This window comes from Sceloporus undulatus, chromosome 4, assembly GCF_019175285.1.
Source record: "Sceloporus undulatus isolate JIND9_A2432 ecotype Alabama chromosome 4, SceUnd_v1.1, whole genome shotgun sequence".
NCBI classification, from domain to species: domain Eukaryota; kingdom Metazoa; phylum Chordata; class Lepidosauria; order Squamata; family Phrynosomatidae; genus Sceloporus; species Sceloporus undulatus.
This window is the reverse complement of record NC_056525.1, coordinates 125,265,057-125,284,395: the sequence shown is the minus strand read 5'-3', so window position 1 is coordinate 125,284,395 and position 19,339 is coordinate 125,265,057. Positions and strand designations below refer to the sequence as shown.

Below are 19,339 nucleotides of genomic sequence, written 5' to 3'. Positions count from 1 at the left end.
ACTCATGCCATCACTTCAAGCATTGGTAGTTCTCACAGAACAGGGGGGAAACCTCAGGAAAAGGGTAGAAACTTTTCCTGACCTTCTTCTGAGCATCAGAGGAACTTTGAGTATTCACATGAGGCACCACAGTTCACCTCTTTCCAGACTCAAGGATGCACTTGTCACTGGCAAGTTAGCAAGCACATCTGTGGCGTTCTAATCCCATTATAGGGAATTTTGTTGTAGGGACTCCAAATTCTACAACAACGCCCTTGAACACGCTCTCCAGCTTTATTCTGACAACTCAGCACTCAAGTGATTTCTGCACTGCAATGTATGGTGCATTTTCCTTCCCTTTGCTTTTAAAATTGGTAGGGTACTTGAGCTGGTATTCAAACTTTACATACAGAGAAACTTCCAAAATATGTGCCAAATTTCACTCCGTGAACACTCTGTTGAGCATTGTGTTCTACAAATATTATATTTTTTAAAAAAAACTATGACCAAACAAAGCACACCAAACAGATGAGTAGGTTATTTTATTCAGTCATACAATTTGTGCTTTTTCCCTCTAAGAAGAGAAAGGAAAAGATCAATTTTATCTTTAAGAATGGTGTATAATCCTCCTGAGCAGCCAAACCCTTTGCTACCACTCACTTGTGTTTATAACTTTCAGAAATGCAAAGGCAGTGCTCGATGTTCCTTGACAATACTGTCATAATGCAACCACAATAGGATATTCTTTCTACCCTTGGAAAACTAGTCAGACCCAGGAGGAAGACAGAAGCACCGAAGGTCATCTTAAGTGTTGGCTAATTTAACGGAAACATCCCACACACAGAGGCTTTCATTGGCTGACTGGTGCAAGTCATAATGGCCAAATAGTGTCACCTAGCAACCGCTCATTATACTTTTTAAAATGCAGATATTCTCCTATAAATGCCACACTTTTATTCTGGACCAGAATTGCCACCCACATAAAACTAACTTGAGAACCAACTACTTTCATTCCACTGGTAACCTCCAAGAACCAGTGTGGGTGGTTTCATTGATACCTCTAGAAAAATAATGAGTTTCTAGTCATTTATGAACAAAAGTAATTTGTATGGAATTCTCAAACTATGATAGATAATGATCTTCCAGTGAAAACAGATACTTCTGCTTCTATAGCTTTTTAAAAAAATTATTTAAAAGATGTGAAAAGAGACTGGGTGAAATACAAAGAAAAACTTTTTCCACTATGGGAAGACTGGAGCCAGCAGAATGATTAGTTTGCTTTGTTTGATACACTTTTAAAAGGGTGCACAGAAATTAGGATAAGAGAGCAGAAAGTTGTAAGTATGTCCAGAGCAAATGGTGACTGAGGAAAGATGATTAGAACTGGAAAAGAAGATGAAAGGTGGGTGCAATAGCGGTTTTTAAGTGTCTAAATCTCTCCCATTAAGAGAGTAGAAAGCAAACATTAGCTAGAGCAACATGGAAGAAGGAAGCAAAGGTTTCAAGTGGCAGCAAAACCCCTAGTTAATAATACTTATAGAGTGGTTTTTCCCAGGTACTCAAAACCTATCACATTCTCTTTATCACATTTTGATCCTGTCCTTTCTCCCCAGAGTTCACAGTAATATATGGAGTTCTTTCACTGTCACTTCATCCACAAAACAACTTTATAAGGTAGGCTACATTGGAGAGAGGGTGCCTTATCCTTCTTCCCCTGTCCTCGTGTATAAATACTGTAACACAACTCTACCCCATTTTAGAACACTGTCTGACCCACTTTGTATCATACAATCATAGAATTATTGCACTGGAAGGGAACCCAATGTTATCTAGTCCACCTCCTTGCCAGTATAGAAATCCATTGCTAAAACAACCCTGAGAGGTGGCCATCTAACTTCAATTAATTGTTTAAATGGAATCTCATTTCTTATAATTTGAAGCCACTGGTTCAGGTCCGGGAAGCCCTGAACACCCACTCATTCATCTATCCAGTCTTTAGTGTGAGCATGAACAGTTATGCCTGCTGAAGTTTTGTAAGTTCTTTGGCATGTATTCCTTTCCTTAATCCTTTAGTTCCTTTGTTACATGCCTCTAAGTTTTACCCTTCAGAGCAGCAAAACAAACAAACAAAACTCGTAGCTTGTTCCATGTTCCATATAGCAGTTCTTCAGATTCTGAACTGCTATCATATTACCTCCCAGTTTTCTTTTCAGCCTAAATATACTTACCATAACTGTTTCAACCATCCCTAACAGGAAACATGCAGGGGTAGCTGTGTTGGCCATTTAGCAAATGCCAACAAAAATCCTTTATTTTTTTACCTTTATTGGCCAACCAAGATGCACAATATACTTGTTGCAAGTTTTTGAAGCACCACTGGCTTCTTCATCAGGCAAAATGTTACAAACCAAACAGAAGGGAAAAAATGGAGATGTTAGGAAGATGTCTGCATTTTGTTGTTTCTGTCCTTATACCATCTTAACTAAGGTATAGGGATGGTAAATTTGGCAGGCTGGCTCATCCTCCTTCTGGCCATGTGAGAATTGCGAGTTTAACAAAATCCAGGAAACTTAAAGCCCATTTGAGCTTGCAACAAGTATATTGTGAATTTAGGTTGGCCAATAAAGGTATCACTGGTGGGATACAGACCACCCCTTTGGGGCAGCCTGCACCCGCCCCTTTCCCCAATGGATTGTGGCCTCAGCTGCCACAGTGACAGCCCTGGAGGCCCCGATCCACCGCTTTTCCTGGCCTCGGGGAAGCAGCAAAATGCCGCTTCCCTGCGGCCTGGAAAGGGGTGTCTTTGGGGCTTCATGCGGCAGCGGTGAGGAAAAGGAGAAAGGGGCCGCTCAGCCCCTTTCTCTCTGTATCTCTGGCACGGCCATTTAAAGGCCACGCCAGCGATACGCGCAAAGGAAGGAACTCCAAAATGGAGCTCCTTCTGGTGCCGCTGAAAGGGCACCACAAGCGCCCTGCAGCGGCGCCAAGACGTCACGTCCTTGCCGCGCTGTGCTGTTTGGCTGCGGCTCAGCCGTGACGTCGTAATGGTGGCACCCATGTAGACAGAGCGCCGCCATTACAAAGCCACAGTTACGTGCTAGGATTGCGGGCCGTCTGTAAAAGACGCCCCGAGGCAACCCTAGCACGTATCCAGGCCGGTGCTTTGCACTGGTCTGGATACCGCCACTGATGGATATTTGTTTGCATTCTTAACAGGATTTAGTTTTGGTCACCCTCCTCTGGACACATTCCAGGATGTCAGTGTTCTTAAACTGGCGCCCATCAACACACACAGTACTCCTGCTAAGGTCTGACAAAAAAGAATGATTCTATTACTTTCCTTGATCTGAATACTATTGTTCTGTTAATGCAACCTAAAACTGCATTACCTTTTTGCCATTGCATCATACTTTTGACTCATGTTAAACTTGTGGTCTACTACATTACCACACTACCCTCTTACAGTGCTGCTATTCCACTTTTACTGCTCTGTCTACCTCCTGTTCCATTCTGAGGCATGTAGTTCAGTTTTCCCTGCAGAATCAAGGCGGATTACAAAGCAGAGGCAACAACAACAAAAATACAAATACAAAAATACAGAATAAAGCCCCATCAATTACATCACAGCAAAAATAATAATAATAAATTAATTATACAAAAAGTCAAAAATGCATAATAAAGAATAAAAAGTACAAAAAAATCAAAGATAAATGATGGCTTGGATGATCCTCACTTTAGTGATTAGAGTTATAACTTTATAATTTAGGATCTTGTCCTGTTCCTTTGTAGCTGCTCTTCCCAATCCTAGCCTTCCTCTAATTTCTGGACTGAAATCTCTCTTCTGCTCAATGTTTGATCCAAGGTATGGGAATTTCTTGACTACAGTATATACTATAGCCCTTATCACACGAGGGGTTTTGCAGCTCAGATCCGGAGTCACTCCTGGTCCAACCATGCGAATTCACGTTAAAACGTGATGTATTATCACACGTGATTGCTTTCTATGGGGAGTCGTTCCAAGACGGATCCACACTCAGAATGGCACATTCGGATGTTTAAAGGGAAATAAAATAGAAGGGAAGAGAAACGTGAAGTTGTCATTCACGTGAGGCTAGCATTCACGTGAAACTCAAACCAGGAAGTGGCCCCCTTCTTCACCCCGGAGGTGCAAAGGTTCTCGATGCATTCAGACCCCCACTGAGCATGTGCAAAAGTGCCAATTCAAATCGTTGAATCTGCATGGTATGTATCGGTGTGGTAATTCAATGTGCACTGTCTCGGCTTTGACTCAGAAATCACCACAATTTCATTCTTCACGTATGATAATTCATCACATGAATTGCCTTGGATTCAAATTGACTTTGCTTCTCCTTCACTTCGGATTGACTCTGGATTTCGGTTCCAGTATCACGCGTGATAAGGGCCTATCATTTGAATTTGACCTCAAACAAGTCAGGGGCAGATTTTGATTCAGGTCATGGATAAGTCGAGGGTAAAACTTGTAAGAAAGGAACTAAAGTATGGAGCAAAGAACTTACAAAATTTCAGCAGGCATAACTGTTCATGCTCACACTAAAGACTGGATTGATGAATTGGGGGGGGGGGGGGGTTCAGGGATTCCAGGACAGATTACACTCTTGTCTTTCATGAGGGGATACTTGCTTTTTTAATCAGAGTTAAAGTACTTACATTGGCCTGAGGATAAATCGACTGAGGTTTTGGGGATCATTTTTACTAAAATTTCTAGACTTATACATGAGTATATATACAATCTCCTCTTCATATCTGTGGGGAATTCGTTCCACCCACCCACCCACCAACAGATAAATAACACACGACCTCAAGTCTCATTGTCCATTATGGCGGACAAGAGACATGTGCGGCCACTAACACAGCCGTGTGCAAGTGCGCCCACTGAATTCAATGGGGCTTGCCATCCACATATATTTAAATCCATGGATGGGAAGCCTGGTGATATCAAGAGCCCACTGTACAGTATTTCAATTTTTCTCATTATCTAGAATGAATTCTTATAGAACTTCCATGGTCATTATTTTTCTTCTTCTTAATATTCAACATCAAGCCTTGGACTTTCCTCCTTGACTCTCTTCAGTAATTCTCCAGGCCTTTGTTGGTTTCTGCTAGTAGTATTGTACCATATGCATATCTTAGATTGTTAATGTTCCTTCCTCTGATCTTCACTCCCCTTGCCTCCAAGTCTAAGCCTGCTCTGTGTGTCCGGTTTTCTGCATACAGGTTGAATACACAGTGTATGAATTTTGAGCATGACTTTACTTGCAGGGGAGATTAGTGCTATGGGTGTAGTTACTGTAATCTTTTGTGACTCTTTTTTATGTATAGGAATGTATATTGATAATTTCTAATCTGTGGGCCACTGCTTTGTTTTCCATATTTGTTGGCAGATTTTAGTTTGAACAAAAATTGATTCTGCCTCTACTGGTTCTGCTGATGTGTCATCTGCTCCTGGTAATTTATTTTTCCCAATTGCTTTGAGTGTGGAAAAGAGGGTGAGGAGGTAAAAAGACTTTTCCAAAAATGCATTCACTGTCAGAAGCTTTGTTAACAGAGTTGTGTCTGTATTATGATCTTGTATATTTTACTAGGCAGAGGAAGAGAGGAGCTTTAAGAGTAGTGACAGCTCCTGAGCAACACTAATTACCCTTCCTTAACGAAGACCAGTATTATTATTCCCATATGAGATAGACTGAGTCTGAGAGTACAACATCTTGGTCTAACACACATGGGACAGCACAGAAAAAAGACTTCAAGCAATAAAGTCAGGTTAGAACTTCTGGAAGGAGGCATTACCTGGTGCCATTCAGCAGCACTTCTGTTTAAAGAGCTTCCTGTCACTTAATGAAGGATCTGGCCCACAATTTAGGGATTGGATCACATAGTCAATAGGCAGCCTCCGGGGCAAAAAGGTTCTAAATGCTCTTTGCAGTTTTGTTTTTGACGTTTATTAAATTTTCTCCAGGACTAATCAAAAACAAAACATGAAAGAAAAAAGCCAGCCCCTGGCAGCAATCTGGGAGAGATATTGACATTCTCATTAAGGCAGGCTTCATTAAACATCCCCGTCCTCGGTATCAGCACTGCCCGACGACACATTGTCTCCAGCTAATTATCTACTGCAGGAAAAAGGAATTGTACAATTCTTCAACATGGCTTAAAAGAGAAAACTCTGCCTCTCCAACATTGATCTTTTGTTTCCATTCCTCATTGGCATCTACTGTATTTTTTTCTGTCTCTCTATGCTTTTCCTGTCTCTCTCTTGTAAGAAGTCTATATGAGGAAATCAAGCAAGAAGGTGAGCTTATGATGAAGAATTTCTCTCACAATAATAGCTACCAATAAACCATAAGGACAGACGCCAAGACACCTGCAAGACAATAAGTTCTGTGTGCTCAAGAAAGCTAAAATCAAAGATTCTGGGCAGAAACTAACTTGTCATAAGGTAAAAGCATTGGAAGATGGGTAGAATCCATAGAATGCCAATATGTATAAAAGCGGATAAGACTGAGAGTAGAGTACAATAGCATTAGAGTTGGTGCCAAAGCTCAAAGCTCAAAGCTCAAAATTGTGGGGAGGAGAATTCAGGAATGAATTTTCCCAATTCTAAAAACCCAGAAGCCTCTCACGAACCAAGATCAAGCCTACTCTGAGTCTGGCTCTTAATAGGCAGGCATCATACTAGCACTTCCCAGCCTGGCAGCCCTTCCTGTTGCTAGTTCTCCTGTCCCCACATTTCCAATTTCGTCTGGGGGCTTCGATGTCAGTGATGAAGTGAATCCACATTGGGTTTTATTCCAGACTCTAAAGAAGCAATCCACGGTACTGAACCGATTTTGTGAGTTCAGTTCCATGAAGAGTTCTTTTAACATTGCCAGAGTGTACCACCCTGCTGGCATCCAAGCCACCAGCCACCACTGACCATTTCCCAACATACTCTTGTGAAGAAGGTGATTAGCATCAAAGAAGGCTGATTACAGCAAAGAGATGTCAGCCATAAGACCTGTATCTCTGTATGGACTAGCTACCCATTATTGCCAGGAAAGATGGGTAACATAGATTCTTGCCTCAAAACTGAAGACAACAAAATTTCAGTAATAGTCCATGATCGCTGGAGGGCATTAGGCTGGAAGAAACTGGTATAAGTCACTGCAATGCAGTTAGAGATAAGTGAGAACTCACAAAGAATTTCTCTGCTTCACTAGAAAAGTCTTTGTATGTTTTTTTCTATGGAGGAATCTTTAGATCTGGTTTTTACTTGAAGTGGAAATCAGCAATGAAACACTGGAACCATCCAAAGCAATTTCACTTGTCTTACAGAAACTGTTTTGGCTTCCTTAATAATCTTTCAGTCCGCCTGCAGAAGATCCACCATATTAACGTCACATTTTCTTTTACGTAAAATGTCAGTAGCTACTGTACAATTTGTTATTATCAGACTTTTCACTTCAAAATTACTCTTAAGAACACCTACGCCTGTAGAGTGAATTACAAAGAAATATAAGCAACACATGCGTATGTCACAGCAAAATAGATACTTGCCATTACTGAGATGTGAAGGATCCTAAGTTCTTCTTCAGCTGATTCGCTCTGAGGTTCTTCTGTGGGTTCTAAGCCAGGTAAACTGGGAGTGCCATCTTGATGGTGGATATGGAAGAGCAGTGTGCCATTCTCCAGCCATTGCTGCCTCCAACGAACCAGTGGGATATCTTCTGTATTGCCAGAAATCTCTGTGGGTGAAGGAAGACCAATGTACCTAATGAAACATTGAACAATGTGCTTCACCTTGTAAAAAAAGTGCATATTTCTAAAGGTATAATGTGCACTGAGCAATTTTCTTCTCATCGCCACCAACAGATGGGTTTCATGCAATCCGCACTATCCAGCTTAAGACAAATAGCAAGGATAGTCATGAAAAAAGGAAAGTAAATCTATGGATTCGACTACTTGCTAATTTACTTTTGAGCTCAGGCTTGTGATACCCCAGCCAAGACTGCTAACCAGGCCAAAACTGTTATTGAACTGTTGCACTATGACTTTACAAAAGAGTACAGCCCTTTCATAGCCAGCAACTTTTCACTGGCTGACACCTAAATTCACCAGCCAGGCTGAGCTGCAAAATGACCTGTACCACATGAAGATACCTCACCCACAGTGCCCTCCTCTGAAAAAGGACACTCCTCCCCCAGAACAAGTCATTTACTCTAGAGAACTACATGAGATTTTCTGTTGCTAGTGCCATCTCATTCTGAGGGGATCTATGAAACAAATCAGAAGGCAGGTAGCTGCCCTAGAGAGACCCTCTGACCATCCTCTTGTTGCAAACAGAAAATGATGCTCTCAGGTCTCGTCATAGTATCTGCCATACTGATGCCTTCCAGAAGCAGGTGGGTAGTCCTTCCACCAGTGTGTAGGATGTGCAATTTGCTGCCCTACCTGCTAGTATCTGATTCTCATGGTTGGGACACACATTGCTTCATGGGAGTGCCAGCCCTGCATCCTGCCAAAAACTTCAGCTTTGCACTTCAATGAATTATGTGCTTAGCCTTTTGTGGCACTACATAATAACTATTATTATCAAATTTGTCTTATCAGCTATCTATGATTTTTATTTTTGTTTATGGCTTTTATTTTTCCAAGCTTCTATACTGACCTGCTAGCAAGGCTTTTTCCAAGTAGGAACAACTGCTCAGGCTTGTCTTTGTCAAGGGTCAAGCCCACATTCTGCCTTAAGCTGGGATGCTGAGGGGTACATTGCTATGTATTTTTCTCACTGTTGTAACCCACCCAGATTCTTTGTGACTGGGTAGGCTATAAATAAATCTATTATTATTATTATTATTATTATTATTATTATTATTATTATTATTATCGGAAGAGCCTACATGGCTTGTGACCATTCAGGTCAGATCGAAGGAGGGAGCTGTGAAGAGATCAGATGCATTCACCATGGACCATTAGACCAGAACAAGCCAGGAGATTATTCCTAACCCCCAGGAAAGCTTTCTATTAGTCTGAGCTACTGCAAGACCTGTTCCTGATCATCTACAATAGGAGTGGAAGGAATGTTTGTCATTTTTGATTTCCTGGTCACAAAATAAATAAATAAAAATGGGCATGGTCAGGAAGAATAACAATGTGCCAATAATTGTGTCTAGCTTCTGCCTGGTATTCACAGATCCCAATTATTCTGGAAATTATTCTGTGTAGAAATGTATGTTAGTTCTTTTATCTGAAAATGGGGAGAGGGTGAAAACATGCTTTATGTACAAAGAGCAACGTTTGTGCCAAAAAACCCAAAACCAAAACCACATGTGAGAATGAAATCATCAAACATATATTCATATCTACAGGCATGTTCCAGCTTCTGCCCTTGTCTTGCATGCCTCTTCTTTTGCTTTGCTCCATGCACAGCTACTCAAGGAGCATGTCTGACTACAGCCTCTTCGCAATTTGACATATAGGTTATCACTGTCACCTAGCCTGTTATTCCTGACCCATGATGTACTGTAAGTGAATACTGAGAAAAGGCAACCCGCTCACATCTCTCAACTCTGAAGCAGCACTGAATTCACGGATTTTAAAATCTGGCTTCTAAAATCCATATTTTCTCTTCTCTGATATTGCCAGATTTAAGTGTGTCATTTTTCCCCCGTACCTTTAAAGCTAACTACTGGTATTAAACTAAAAGTGTTAATATGATTAGGAAATACCCCATTATTCCTCAAGAACACAATTAAGAAGATCAGCAAGTTAGCATAAGTTCATATCCTGCAGGAGCATTCAATTTTGTCTAGATACAATCAGAGACACTGAATGACCAGGACATAGTATGGGCCAGCTGAAGAGTAACAATAGCAATAGCAATAGCATTTACATTTTTATACAATTTCATACTGAACAAAGCAGTCTCTAAGTGACTTACAACATGTAAGCCAACTGCCCCCAACACACTGAGTATTCATTTTACTGACCTATGAAAGGATGGAAGGCTGAGTCAATCTTGGAGCCCCTTGGGGTCGAATTCACTGATATGGATGTACTGGCATTTAACTATTGCGCACCAGGGTATGTAGAATATATTTTTTTAAAAAAAAATCAGCTGTAAGATGAGCAGAATATAGCATTTCTGGAGGTTTATAAGAGTATATGCCCTCCATATCCACAAATTCTTTATCCACAGATTCAACCATCCATGGCCTAAAATATATATATATACCATTCCAAAAAAGCAAACCTTGATTTTGCCATTTTATATAAGGGATACCATTTTACTATACCATTGTATTTAAAGGGAGTAGAGCATTCAGGATAATCCAGTGTGGTGGCACTCCCATTTGAGAGTAGCAGACACCAGGGTTCCACTGTGAAACAGCCACTGGGTGTCATCTTGCACTGGTGCTCAAGGAAAATAGTTACAGGGGACATTAAGTTGTATCATATAAGTACCTACTTCTACTAGCTGCCTCCATGTGCAGCCTACTACTGTTCTGAACACTACAGAATTCAGAAGGGCCATTAAATTGCAACCAAGTCCCTACTGCATCACATCTTACTCTCACTATCTATATGTTCATCCTTCTTCAGAGTCCTGGCTAATCCCACAACAGGCTAATCCCAGCAGAAACAGGAGTCAAGCCACACTCAAGGGTTGAGGTCAAAAAGTGTGTTCTGGTAATATTTGGAAAGGCCTTGGTTGCAACTGAAGGGCCCCTGGGAATCATAGCACACTCAGAAGAGCAGCAGAGCACCAAACACAGAGGCAGTTTGTGCAGGAGGGACAAAAGTCTTATGAGAGTGTCCTCTAAGAGCTACTCATGCATTCTGTGTTCTGTGAGAATTGCCGTCTCGTTTTTCTCCACTTTCCTTTCTCAGATGGCCACCACAATTAGCATCTGCTGCCATTATCACTACTGAGTCATTTGGGAGCTTGAGAAGGCCATCTTCCAATAGGCACTAAGATCTCCAGTCTCGTCTGATGCTGCCATACGCTAGATTCTGAAGGAAAACTAGCTTTTCCCCTTTCTGTTATTAACCCCTGGCTCCAGATGGCTATTTTTTTTAATCTAGATGTTAGAAGTTAATACCAGTGTTAATGGCTTCCCATCCAAGGCCTTAATGGAAGCCACACAGGGGAACCAGGCCTACCATCAATAATTTTCAAGCTCTGAACTTGAAAATCTGTACTCTGCGGTTCTTTCCCTTTTTGGCCCCAAGTGTGCTATCCCATCAAAGACATTCACCAGCTCTATACTTTGTGCAGAATAATAAAAAACATCAACAGATAATTTAACATGCCAAGGACATCTATACCCAGTTCTTGCAGAGGGTGTAGTGTACAGGCTGCCTTGGGCTAAAGCAAAGAATGCTCCCCCTTCAGAGGTCATATCTAGCACTGTTCTCATGAAGGAGCTTCTACAAGGGCTGTCCTTGCTACAAAATTGACAAGGAATAAGGGATGTGCACTGAAGGACTCCTGTACCTGCAGGCCTCTCTTACTTCACTAGCACAACATGAGGCAGCTGCTGCCTCAGTATACAAGCTATTAGAATATTTTGAGCCATGGGCACCATCACACTAGGAAGTCTTCTCATGCAGGGTTCAATGCTATGAAGTGGAGCATCTCTGTTTCCACAGCAGTCTAGGTTATCAGTAAGTTTCTCCAAGTAAGTATGCATCCAAATGTATGACTGTGTAGGGAAAATCAGGGGACAGGAGCAAGGTGGCCTGGTGCTCCCACTGATGGCTGCCTCAGGCAACAGATTTTGAGAGTCAGAAAGGGGTAGTAAGTTGTTAGATAATTAATTTGTTGCTGCTGCATTTTTTTACTAGCAGGTTTGTAGAAAGATAGGTCACTTTGAAACATCACCATCTTGTACCAAAGTAATTTCACTGACTTTGGGCACCATGTTCCTTGACTAAGGTGGATGAAGACACAATTTGTATTCTTTCTCAGGCACAATATGCATGCTTTTGTCCAGCCCTGGGCACAACCAGTACTACTGTCAGAAGTACATTTAGTCCATTCTGGCTTTTATTAAAGATATTAAAAGAGCTATCTAAGGTACCTATGCCCAAAATCAATTCATCACCTTGGATAGTTCCTTCTATAGGGAGGAATAAAATTCAGAGCAAATTCGCAGCACCACAGGGCCTGGTCTACTCAGTTCTGAATTAGCAGTCCCCTTCCCTAAGTGCTACACTTACCACTTAGTTAACATTCAACTCCCCCCCACACACAAGAAAAAGAATCTAAGCTACTGCATATATTTTGCATTCATACAATAGTATCACCCCTTCCCTATGTGTATGTGTGTGTGTGTGTGCATGCACAAACACATGCACGCGTACACACACACACACACATACATACACATACACACATCTGACCATTTACTGGACTGGGCTACATCTTACCAAGTACACAATTCTGTTAATTGCAAAGACCTACTATTTAAGCAAATGTGCTTCCGACTGGATGAGAGGGCAGACTGGAAGAGGCTAAAAATGATGGAACTCATCAAAGCCAGGGCTGCCAAGGGCAATCGATTTCTTTTAGTAGCTGAGTATTTGGTAGAAGGAAACAGGTCCTTCAGCCACAACTCCTTCTACTGGCCTGAGATTTGAACAGGATAGGCAGAAGTGACAATATGCTTTTTTTCTACCTAGGTTCTTACTCAAATTAGTTAAATTACAGGCTTCACAGATATGTAATTCTATGTAATTCTATATAATTCTATATACAGTAATTCAACCCCAAATACAACAGAGGAGACAATAAAGAAAAAGGAGGGCTGTGCAAATTGAGTGAGCTTAATCTCTACCAAAGATTCACACACAGATAATTTTAAAGCATTTTCTTTAAAAAGTGTTGTTAGCCATACAGTCAGGGATAAGCTAGCCTTTGACTATTTAAGCAGATCATGAGTACTGAGAGGGCTGTTCCTTTAATGGCATTCTTCTTCTAATCACTAATATATTTCAGTAGTTAAAATAGCAGTCCCATCAGTCATTATTTCTATAGTATTTTTAGTGTGCAAAGAACTTTATAATCCTCATGTCATTCCTTTCCACAGAACCCAACAGATAGTTTAAAAAGTTCAAAAGTGTGCCACTGAAGGCTTGTCACTCAGCACAATGTTGTGTTAAGCAGGGCTATATAACATCCACAGCAACTTTCAAGCTGACACTCTGCGATGCATGCAAAATCTCCCCCTTCCTACCTATAGAACTTGTCCAACATTACCTGCCATTATAGGAAGGAATGCCAAGCTTCTGGGCATTCAACGTACACAAACATCTTCCTATGCACATCTCACTACAGGACAAGTCTTGGATTTCAACTCAGAAAATATGGACAAGAGATAGCAGCAATCCTGTATCCAGAGCTCTCTAGCTTTTTACAAAATAGAAGCAATTAATTGTTTTCATGAGGTTCATCCCTAGATATTAGAATGTAAGGAAAAAATGAAAATCAAGAGAAGGCATATAGCAAGTCCACGCCCATCAAAATGCAAAAGAACATTCATAGAATCATAGAGTTGGAAGAGATTTCCGGGGTCATCCATGCAGGAATGCACTATCAAAGCACCCTCGACAGATGGCCATCTGTTCTCCTCTGTTCAAAAAGGAGGAGACTCCACCACACTCCATGGCAGCATATTCCACTGTCAAACAACTCTTACTGTCAGGAAGTTCTTCCTGATGTTAAGGTGAAATCTCTTTTCTTGTAGCTTACATCCATTGTTCCGTGTCCTAGTCTCTGGAGCAGCAGAAAATAAACTTGCTCCATCCTCAATATGATATCCCTTCAGATATTTAGACAGGGCTATCATATCACATCTTAACCTTCTCTTCTCCTGAGTAAACAAACCCAGCTCCCTAGGTCCCCCCTCACAGGACATGGTCTCCAAACCCTTCACCATTTTGGTTGTTCTCCTTTGGACACGCTTGTTTGTCAACATCCTTTTTGAATTGTGGTGCCCAGAACTGGACACAGTATTCCAGGTGAGGACTGACCAAAGCAGAATACAGTGGCACTATTATTTCCCTTGACACTATACTTCTATTGATGGAGCATAAAAGTGCATTATTTTTTTTAGCTGCTTCAAGTTAGTATTAGTCCTATTTGTATTAAGTCTAACAACAGGATCCTATACATAGACTGCCTGCACAGATAATGGAACTCCCATGATCTGGAAGTCCTTGAGGAACAGCTACATCACCTGCCCCAAACTCCACAGGTCAATAGACCAACCTGACAAAGATATAAACAAAGCCATTAGCATACCACTGAATAATGATGAGTATATAAATATCTTTATTAATTATTTTCATAATCACAAAAATACCATGTCATACGTAATATATTACAATAAATGTCTTTCTTCTTTTCTTCATCTTCCTTATCTTGTACTTCCCACGTCAAATGTTATTTGTGCTACTTGTTTTCTTTCTTCCTCTTGCTTCTCCCTAACAGTTTATACATTCCCCTGTACATATATAATGTCTCTGATCTTACTATAGCTGTAGTATAATTCTCAATACCTCCTTCTATCAGGTTTCAATAGACCATATCATGACATTATATCTACAAAGAGTTTGTCAAATAATATATACAGGTTAACTTCCTATAAGTTTTAATATACTCAATAATTCTTAAATAAAATCTTGAACAAAACCTCTTTATTTCCAATCTAGAGCTAATATATTTTTTCCATTTTCCCCGCTATGATGGAATGCAATCTAAATGCATTCTCCTTATTCTATTTTCTCTTTCCATAACTTTGAATTTACAGTAAATTAATTAGTTCCTCCTGATCAACTATGTATTTTCATTGTTTTCTTTCTTATAGTGTTTCCAGGAGTTTATTGTAGTAAATTTCTGTCAATACCCCATTTCTTTTCCCAGTACAATACGATTGGTAACCATTCCTTTTCTGCTTTGTCTAATCTGTTAGCGTTTATCATGTACGATAATCTATCAATTTCTCTAATCTCATTAAATCTTAGTATCCATTAGTATATAACTCTTCCTCTGATTTCCAGTTTTTAGCAATTATTAACCTTGCTGATGTAATAAGGTAAAGTATTATTCGCCATAATTTGGTCTCAGCTTCTGGTTTTAGTGTCGATGTCATATTTAACAGCTATAGTTCAGGGTTTTTTTATATGTTATATTAAGCATTTCTTGTATTATTTTATGTATCTTATCCCAAAAGATCTTAACCTTCTCACTTTTCCACCACATATGTATCATCGAACCCTGATCTTTATGACATCTCCAACATATATCATTTTTAATGTAAGCATTTTTTAAGCCTTGCTGGGGTATAATACCATCTATTACTTACTTTTAGAAAGTTTTTTTTTCAAATCTTGACACTTGGTAAATGTTTTTGTCCTCTTCCATGCTTTTTCCCATGCTTCCAATGGAATTGGGTGTCCTAAATCTTTTGCCCATTCTACCATGTATTTGCTTTATAAGTTCTCTCTCTAATTCTCTGTTTATGAATAATTTATAGTATTTTGATATTTTTTTAACGTCTGAATGATGATTAATTACAAGAGCTGTGCTTGGTGGAGAACATAGGCTCCCCAGCTTTCTGAATCAATGAAAGCAATGAAGGGCTTGGGTGAGAAAGTGAAGTGGAGAAAGACTAAAGAAAAATCCAACTGAAAACAATGACAGAGTTAATTTGGTGACCTATTTTTTTGCAAAGGTTTTCTTTGTCTTCATGATGTCTTCGTGACATCATCACAACCTCATGGGCTGCAGTTATTTCATGTAGATCAGGGGCTATTACATTCTAATTTGCAAAACATTTTGCTGAGAAAATACTAATTTCTATTCCAATTTGGAATCCACAATGAGGCTGGATTCTGAGGAGGTAATTATTTGCATGTTCTGATGGCTCAGGTGCAGTTTATTCAACCTGATGAACTGGAGAAGATGTTAAAAAAAGTTAGGCCAAGCACTTGCTAGATGACTGCTGGCCAAACTGGTGGAAGGGGTTATACCTGGACTGCAAAAATAATGCAGTTTGACACCACTTTAACTGCCGTGGCTCAGTGCTATAAAATCCTGGAATTTGTAGTTTGTTGTGGCACCAGAGAGCTCTGATAGAGAAGGCTAAATATCTCACAAAAGTATAAATCCCAGAATTTCATGGCACTGAGCCGTGGCAGTTAAAGGAGTGCTAAACTGCATTATTTCTGCAGTGCAGTTGCAACCAGAGGTTTTTAAACCTCTTTGAAATGTGCCTGTGTTCCAGTTCCTCTGCAATAAAGAGACGTAAACCCTTTAAGATTTTTTTTCATAAGACCCCCACCACCCTAGACAATGATTGGCCAGTAAAAAAACTTTCTCTTCTAGATAAGGTCTAAGGCCCTGTCTGCATGGGCCAAAAGGCTCATTCCCCCCAACTATTATGGCGTAGTCCTGTTCAGAAGCCTTGGGTTCTGGCGTGAGCAGTTTGGATGACATCTGGCATGTTTCACATGAAACCCTGGGCATAACACTCTTAAAAAACTTTTTTAAAACGTAAGTGTTACTCCAGATTTTCCAAGAAGATCTGGAGTCCTCTGTTCCCATTGTGCAGTAGCTGTCTACGTGGGCATCCTGTTAAGCTGCCCAGTGCATCTGCCACTGCTGTAGGTTGCTCACTCTAAGATCAGAACAAGACACTCAGCCATGTGACAATACTGAGCACCTTGTTTTGACCTCAGACGTTAGTAGCTCACAGTAGGAGCAGATACACCAGGGAGCTCAGCCTGATGCCCATGCAGACAGCGGCTGCAGTGCAAGATCAGAGGGGCAGGCTGGGACAGCTGTAGAGCCACGATACTTAGGACTGCCCCCAGAGTATCCTGCCTCATGCAGACAGCACCTTAGAGGAATTTGTGGTAGCACAACTCCACTTTCCTGGATGAAACTGATTATTTAGATCCATTCTATTCTAGGGTCAGCCCTGGTTATGGGACAGCAAGAGCTTTGATTTGCCTGCTGACCTTCACCAGGAACAGGAAATGGGGGGCAGTCAGCCCTGTCAGTTCTGCTAAACCTCTCAATGACATTCAGTACTATTGACCATGATATACCCTTCTGGGCGGTTCATGTGATATTGGAGTCAGGGGATTCTAGTCCTATTTGGCTGAACATTGAAAGTGGCGCCAGAAGCTTTTGCTCAGCCCCATGGCCATTAAGTGATGGACTTCTTAGAGGCACAGTCCTGTCCCCCATGCATTTTAACATTTAAATGAAACCAATAAGGGAATAATCCACTTTGGAGACAGGGTCTTATAACTATGGTGATGATTGCTGTTACATGCCCCCAAGTCAATTCCAATTTATACTGATCCTATTACAGGGTTGTCTTGGCAAGATTTATTCAGAGGAGTTTTACCACTGCCTTCCTCTAAAGCTGAGAGAGTGTGATTAACTCAAAGTAACCCAATGTATTTACATGCTGAGTGGGGGTGGATTTGTATCCTCTCAGAGACCTAGTCCAACATTCAAGCCACTAATAATAAAAATAATAAATACATTTTTAATTTCTATCCCACTTTTTTGTCAGGCAATGAAAGCAGCGTACAAGTTAAAACGCACCCATATATACATAATGCCCCCCCCAAAACAAGATTAAACAGTGTAAGATTAAAACTGCATATTAAAATCCGACTAATCCACTACACCATTCTGGCTCTGCGCTGATGACCTAAGCAATAATTTTATTTGTCTGTGAGACAATGTCTATTACAAAACATTCTGATAGAATGATTGTATCTAGTACAACAAGAACAAGTTGTGTGCTGGGGACAAAATTACAATTGCATTTGACACAGGATGAAAAAGTTTATAATCAAAAAACAAACAAAATGTTAGTGGATAAAATATCAAACCAACGATAATAGTGACAGCTACAAGTGATCCCCTTTGCAATCTACTATGTTGATGACCCAGGTCTTTCTCTCAATCTCTATTTCACATTCTCTCTCTTTCTCTATTTCGTTATTGCTTTCTTGCTTTCTTTCTTTGTAGCTAATGCCAGGCAGACTGCTGAAGTTCTGAATCGTGTGAATTAACAGATTGACACTCAATCCAGATAAGTCATTTCTCTTGTTCACCAGAAAAGCAAACCTGTGATCAGGTTCTGAGTGGGGATGCATTGCTTCTGAAAGGCCTGAAACACAGCCTGTTGGATCCAGCAGTGGATAAACATGTGGCTACTGTGGACAGGAGTGCCTTTGCCCAGCTTCAGCAGAAGTGCCAGCTGGGCCTCTTTGTAGGGAAGGCGGATTTGGCCATAATGATCCATGTTTTAACTCCTTCTTTATTATAGTACTATTTTGGGCTCCATTAGGGGCTACCCCTGCAACCAGACAGTCGTCTGGCATGTACTTTTGAGACCATATGCAATTGGTTCACCAGTCCTGAACCAACAGCACTGGCTTCCAATTTGTTTCTGAACATAAATCAAAGTGCTAGTTATACCTCTAAAGCCCTAAATGGCTTACAGCTAGGATATCTGATACCACCAGAGCCAGAATACCATCTGTTCCTGTATGAACCTGCCCAGAATTTGAGATTTTCAAAAGAGATCATCAGTAATACAGCTGAGGTCCTTCTATATGCACTACCAACCCAAAAGGCTAGTTTGGCAAGTATACGGGATAGGGTTTTCTCTGTGGCAACTTCGCAATGGTGGAACTGCCTCCCAGTGGATGTCAGGCTGTCTCCACCCTTGCTTACCTTCCAAGTGAGGAACCAAAACTATATTATTTCATATGGCCTTTGTTTTTTAACACTGTTTTTTAAAGCTTGTTTTTAATCTGTTTATAAAGAATATTTTAAATCTAGCTTATTGTACTGTGCTTTGGTAATGCTAGCAGGTGGAGAAATACGCATAATAATTGTTATTTAATAAACAGTAATAAATATAAATTCGAAGGCTTTCATGGCCGGCATCCATAGTTTTTTGTGGGTTTTTCGGGCTATGTGGCCATGTTCTAGGAGAGGTTTTTCCTGACGTTTCTCCAGATGCCAGCCACAGATGCATGTAGTCACCGACCTAAGAAGTGTGGCTTCACATCTGAGAAGTTGTCATATAGCCCCTTACAAGAATATGTACAACACTGTGAAAGCCTTGAGACGTAAAAGTCCACAAATAAATCAAGAATCTGTCCCCCTCCCTTATGACGTTTGTTATGATTCAGTAATCTACTTAATTTCTAAAATACACCCATTTCCCAAAGTTACACGAAGAGTTAAAACACAACAGCAATATGTATGCACAAAGAAAACCTGAATCAAATGTTATATTCAGAA

General features: G+C 40.5%; 1 protein-coding gene across 2 annotated transcripts in view; it reads right to left on the bottom strand.

Moving 5' to 3' along the window:
* ASTN1 (astrotactin 1) overlaps positions 1-19,339 on the bottom strand; it is a 260,478-nt gene that overhangs the window by 160,154 nt on the left and 80,985 nt on the right. For both annotated transcript variants that reach the window (XM_042464121.1, XM_042464122.1), the window contains exon 2: positions 7,555-7,742. In XM_042464121.1, the coding sequence (XP_042320055.1) occupies positions 7,555-7,742 (188 nt within the window). The remainder of the gene's footprint in view (positions 1-7,554; positions 7,743-19,339) is intronic.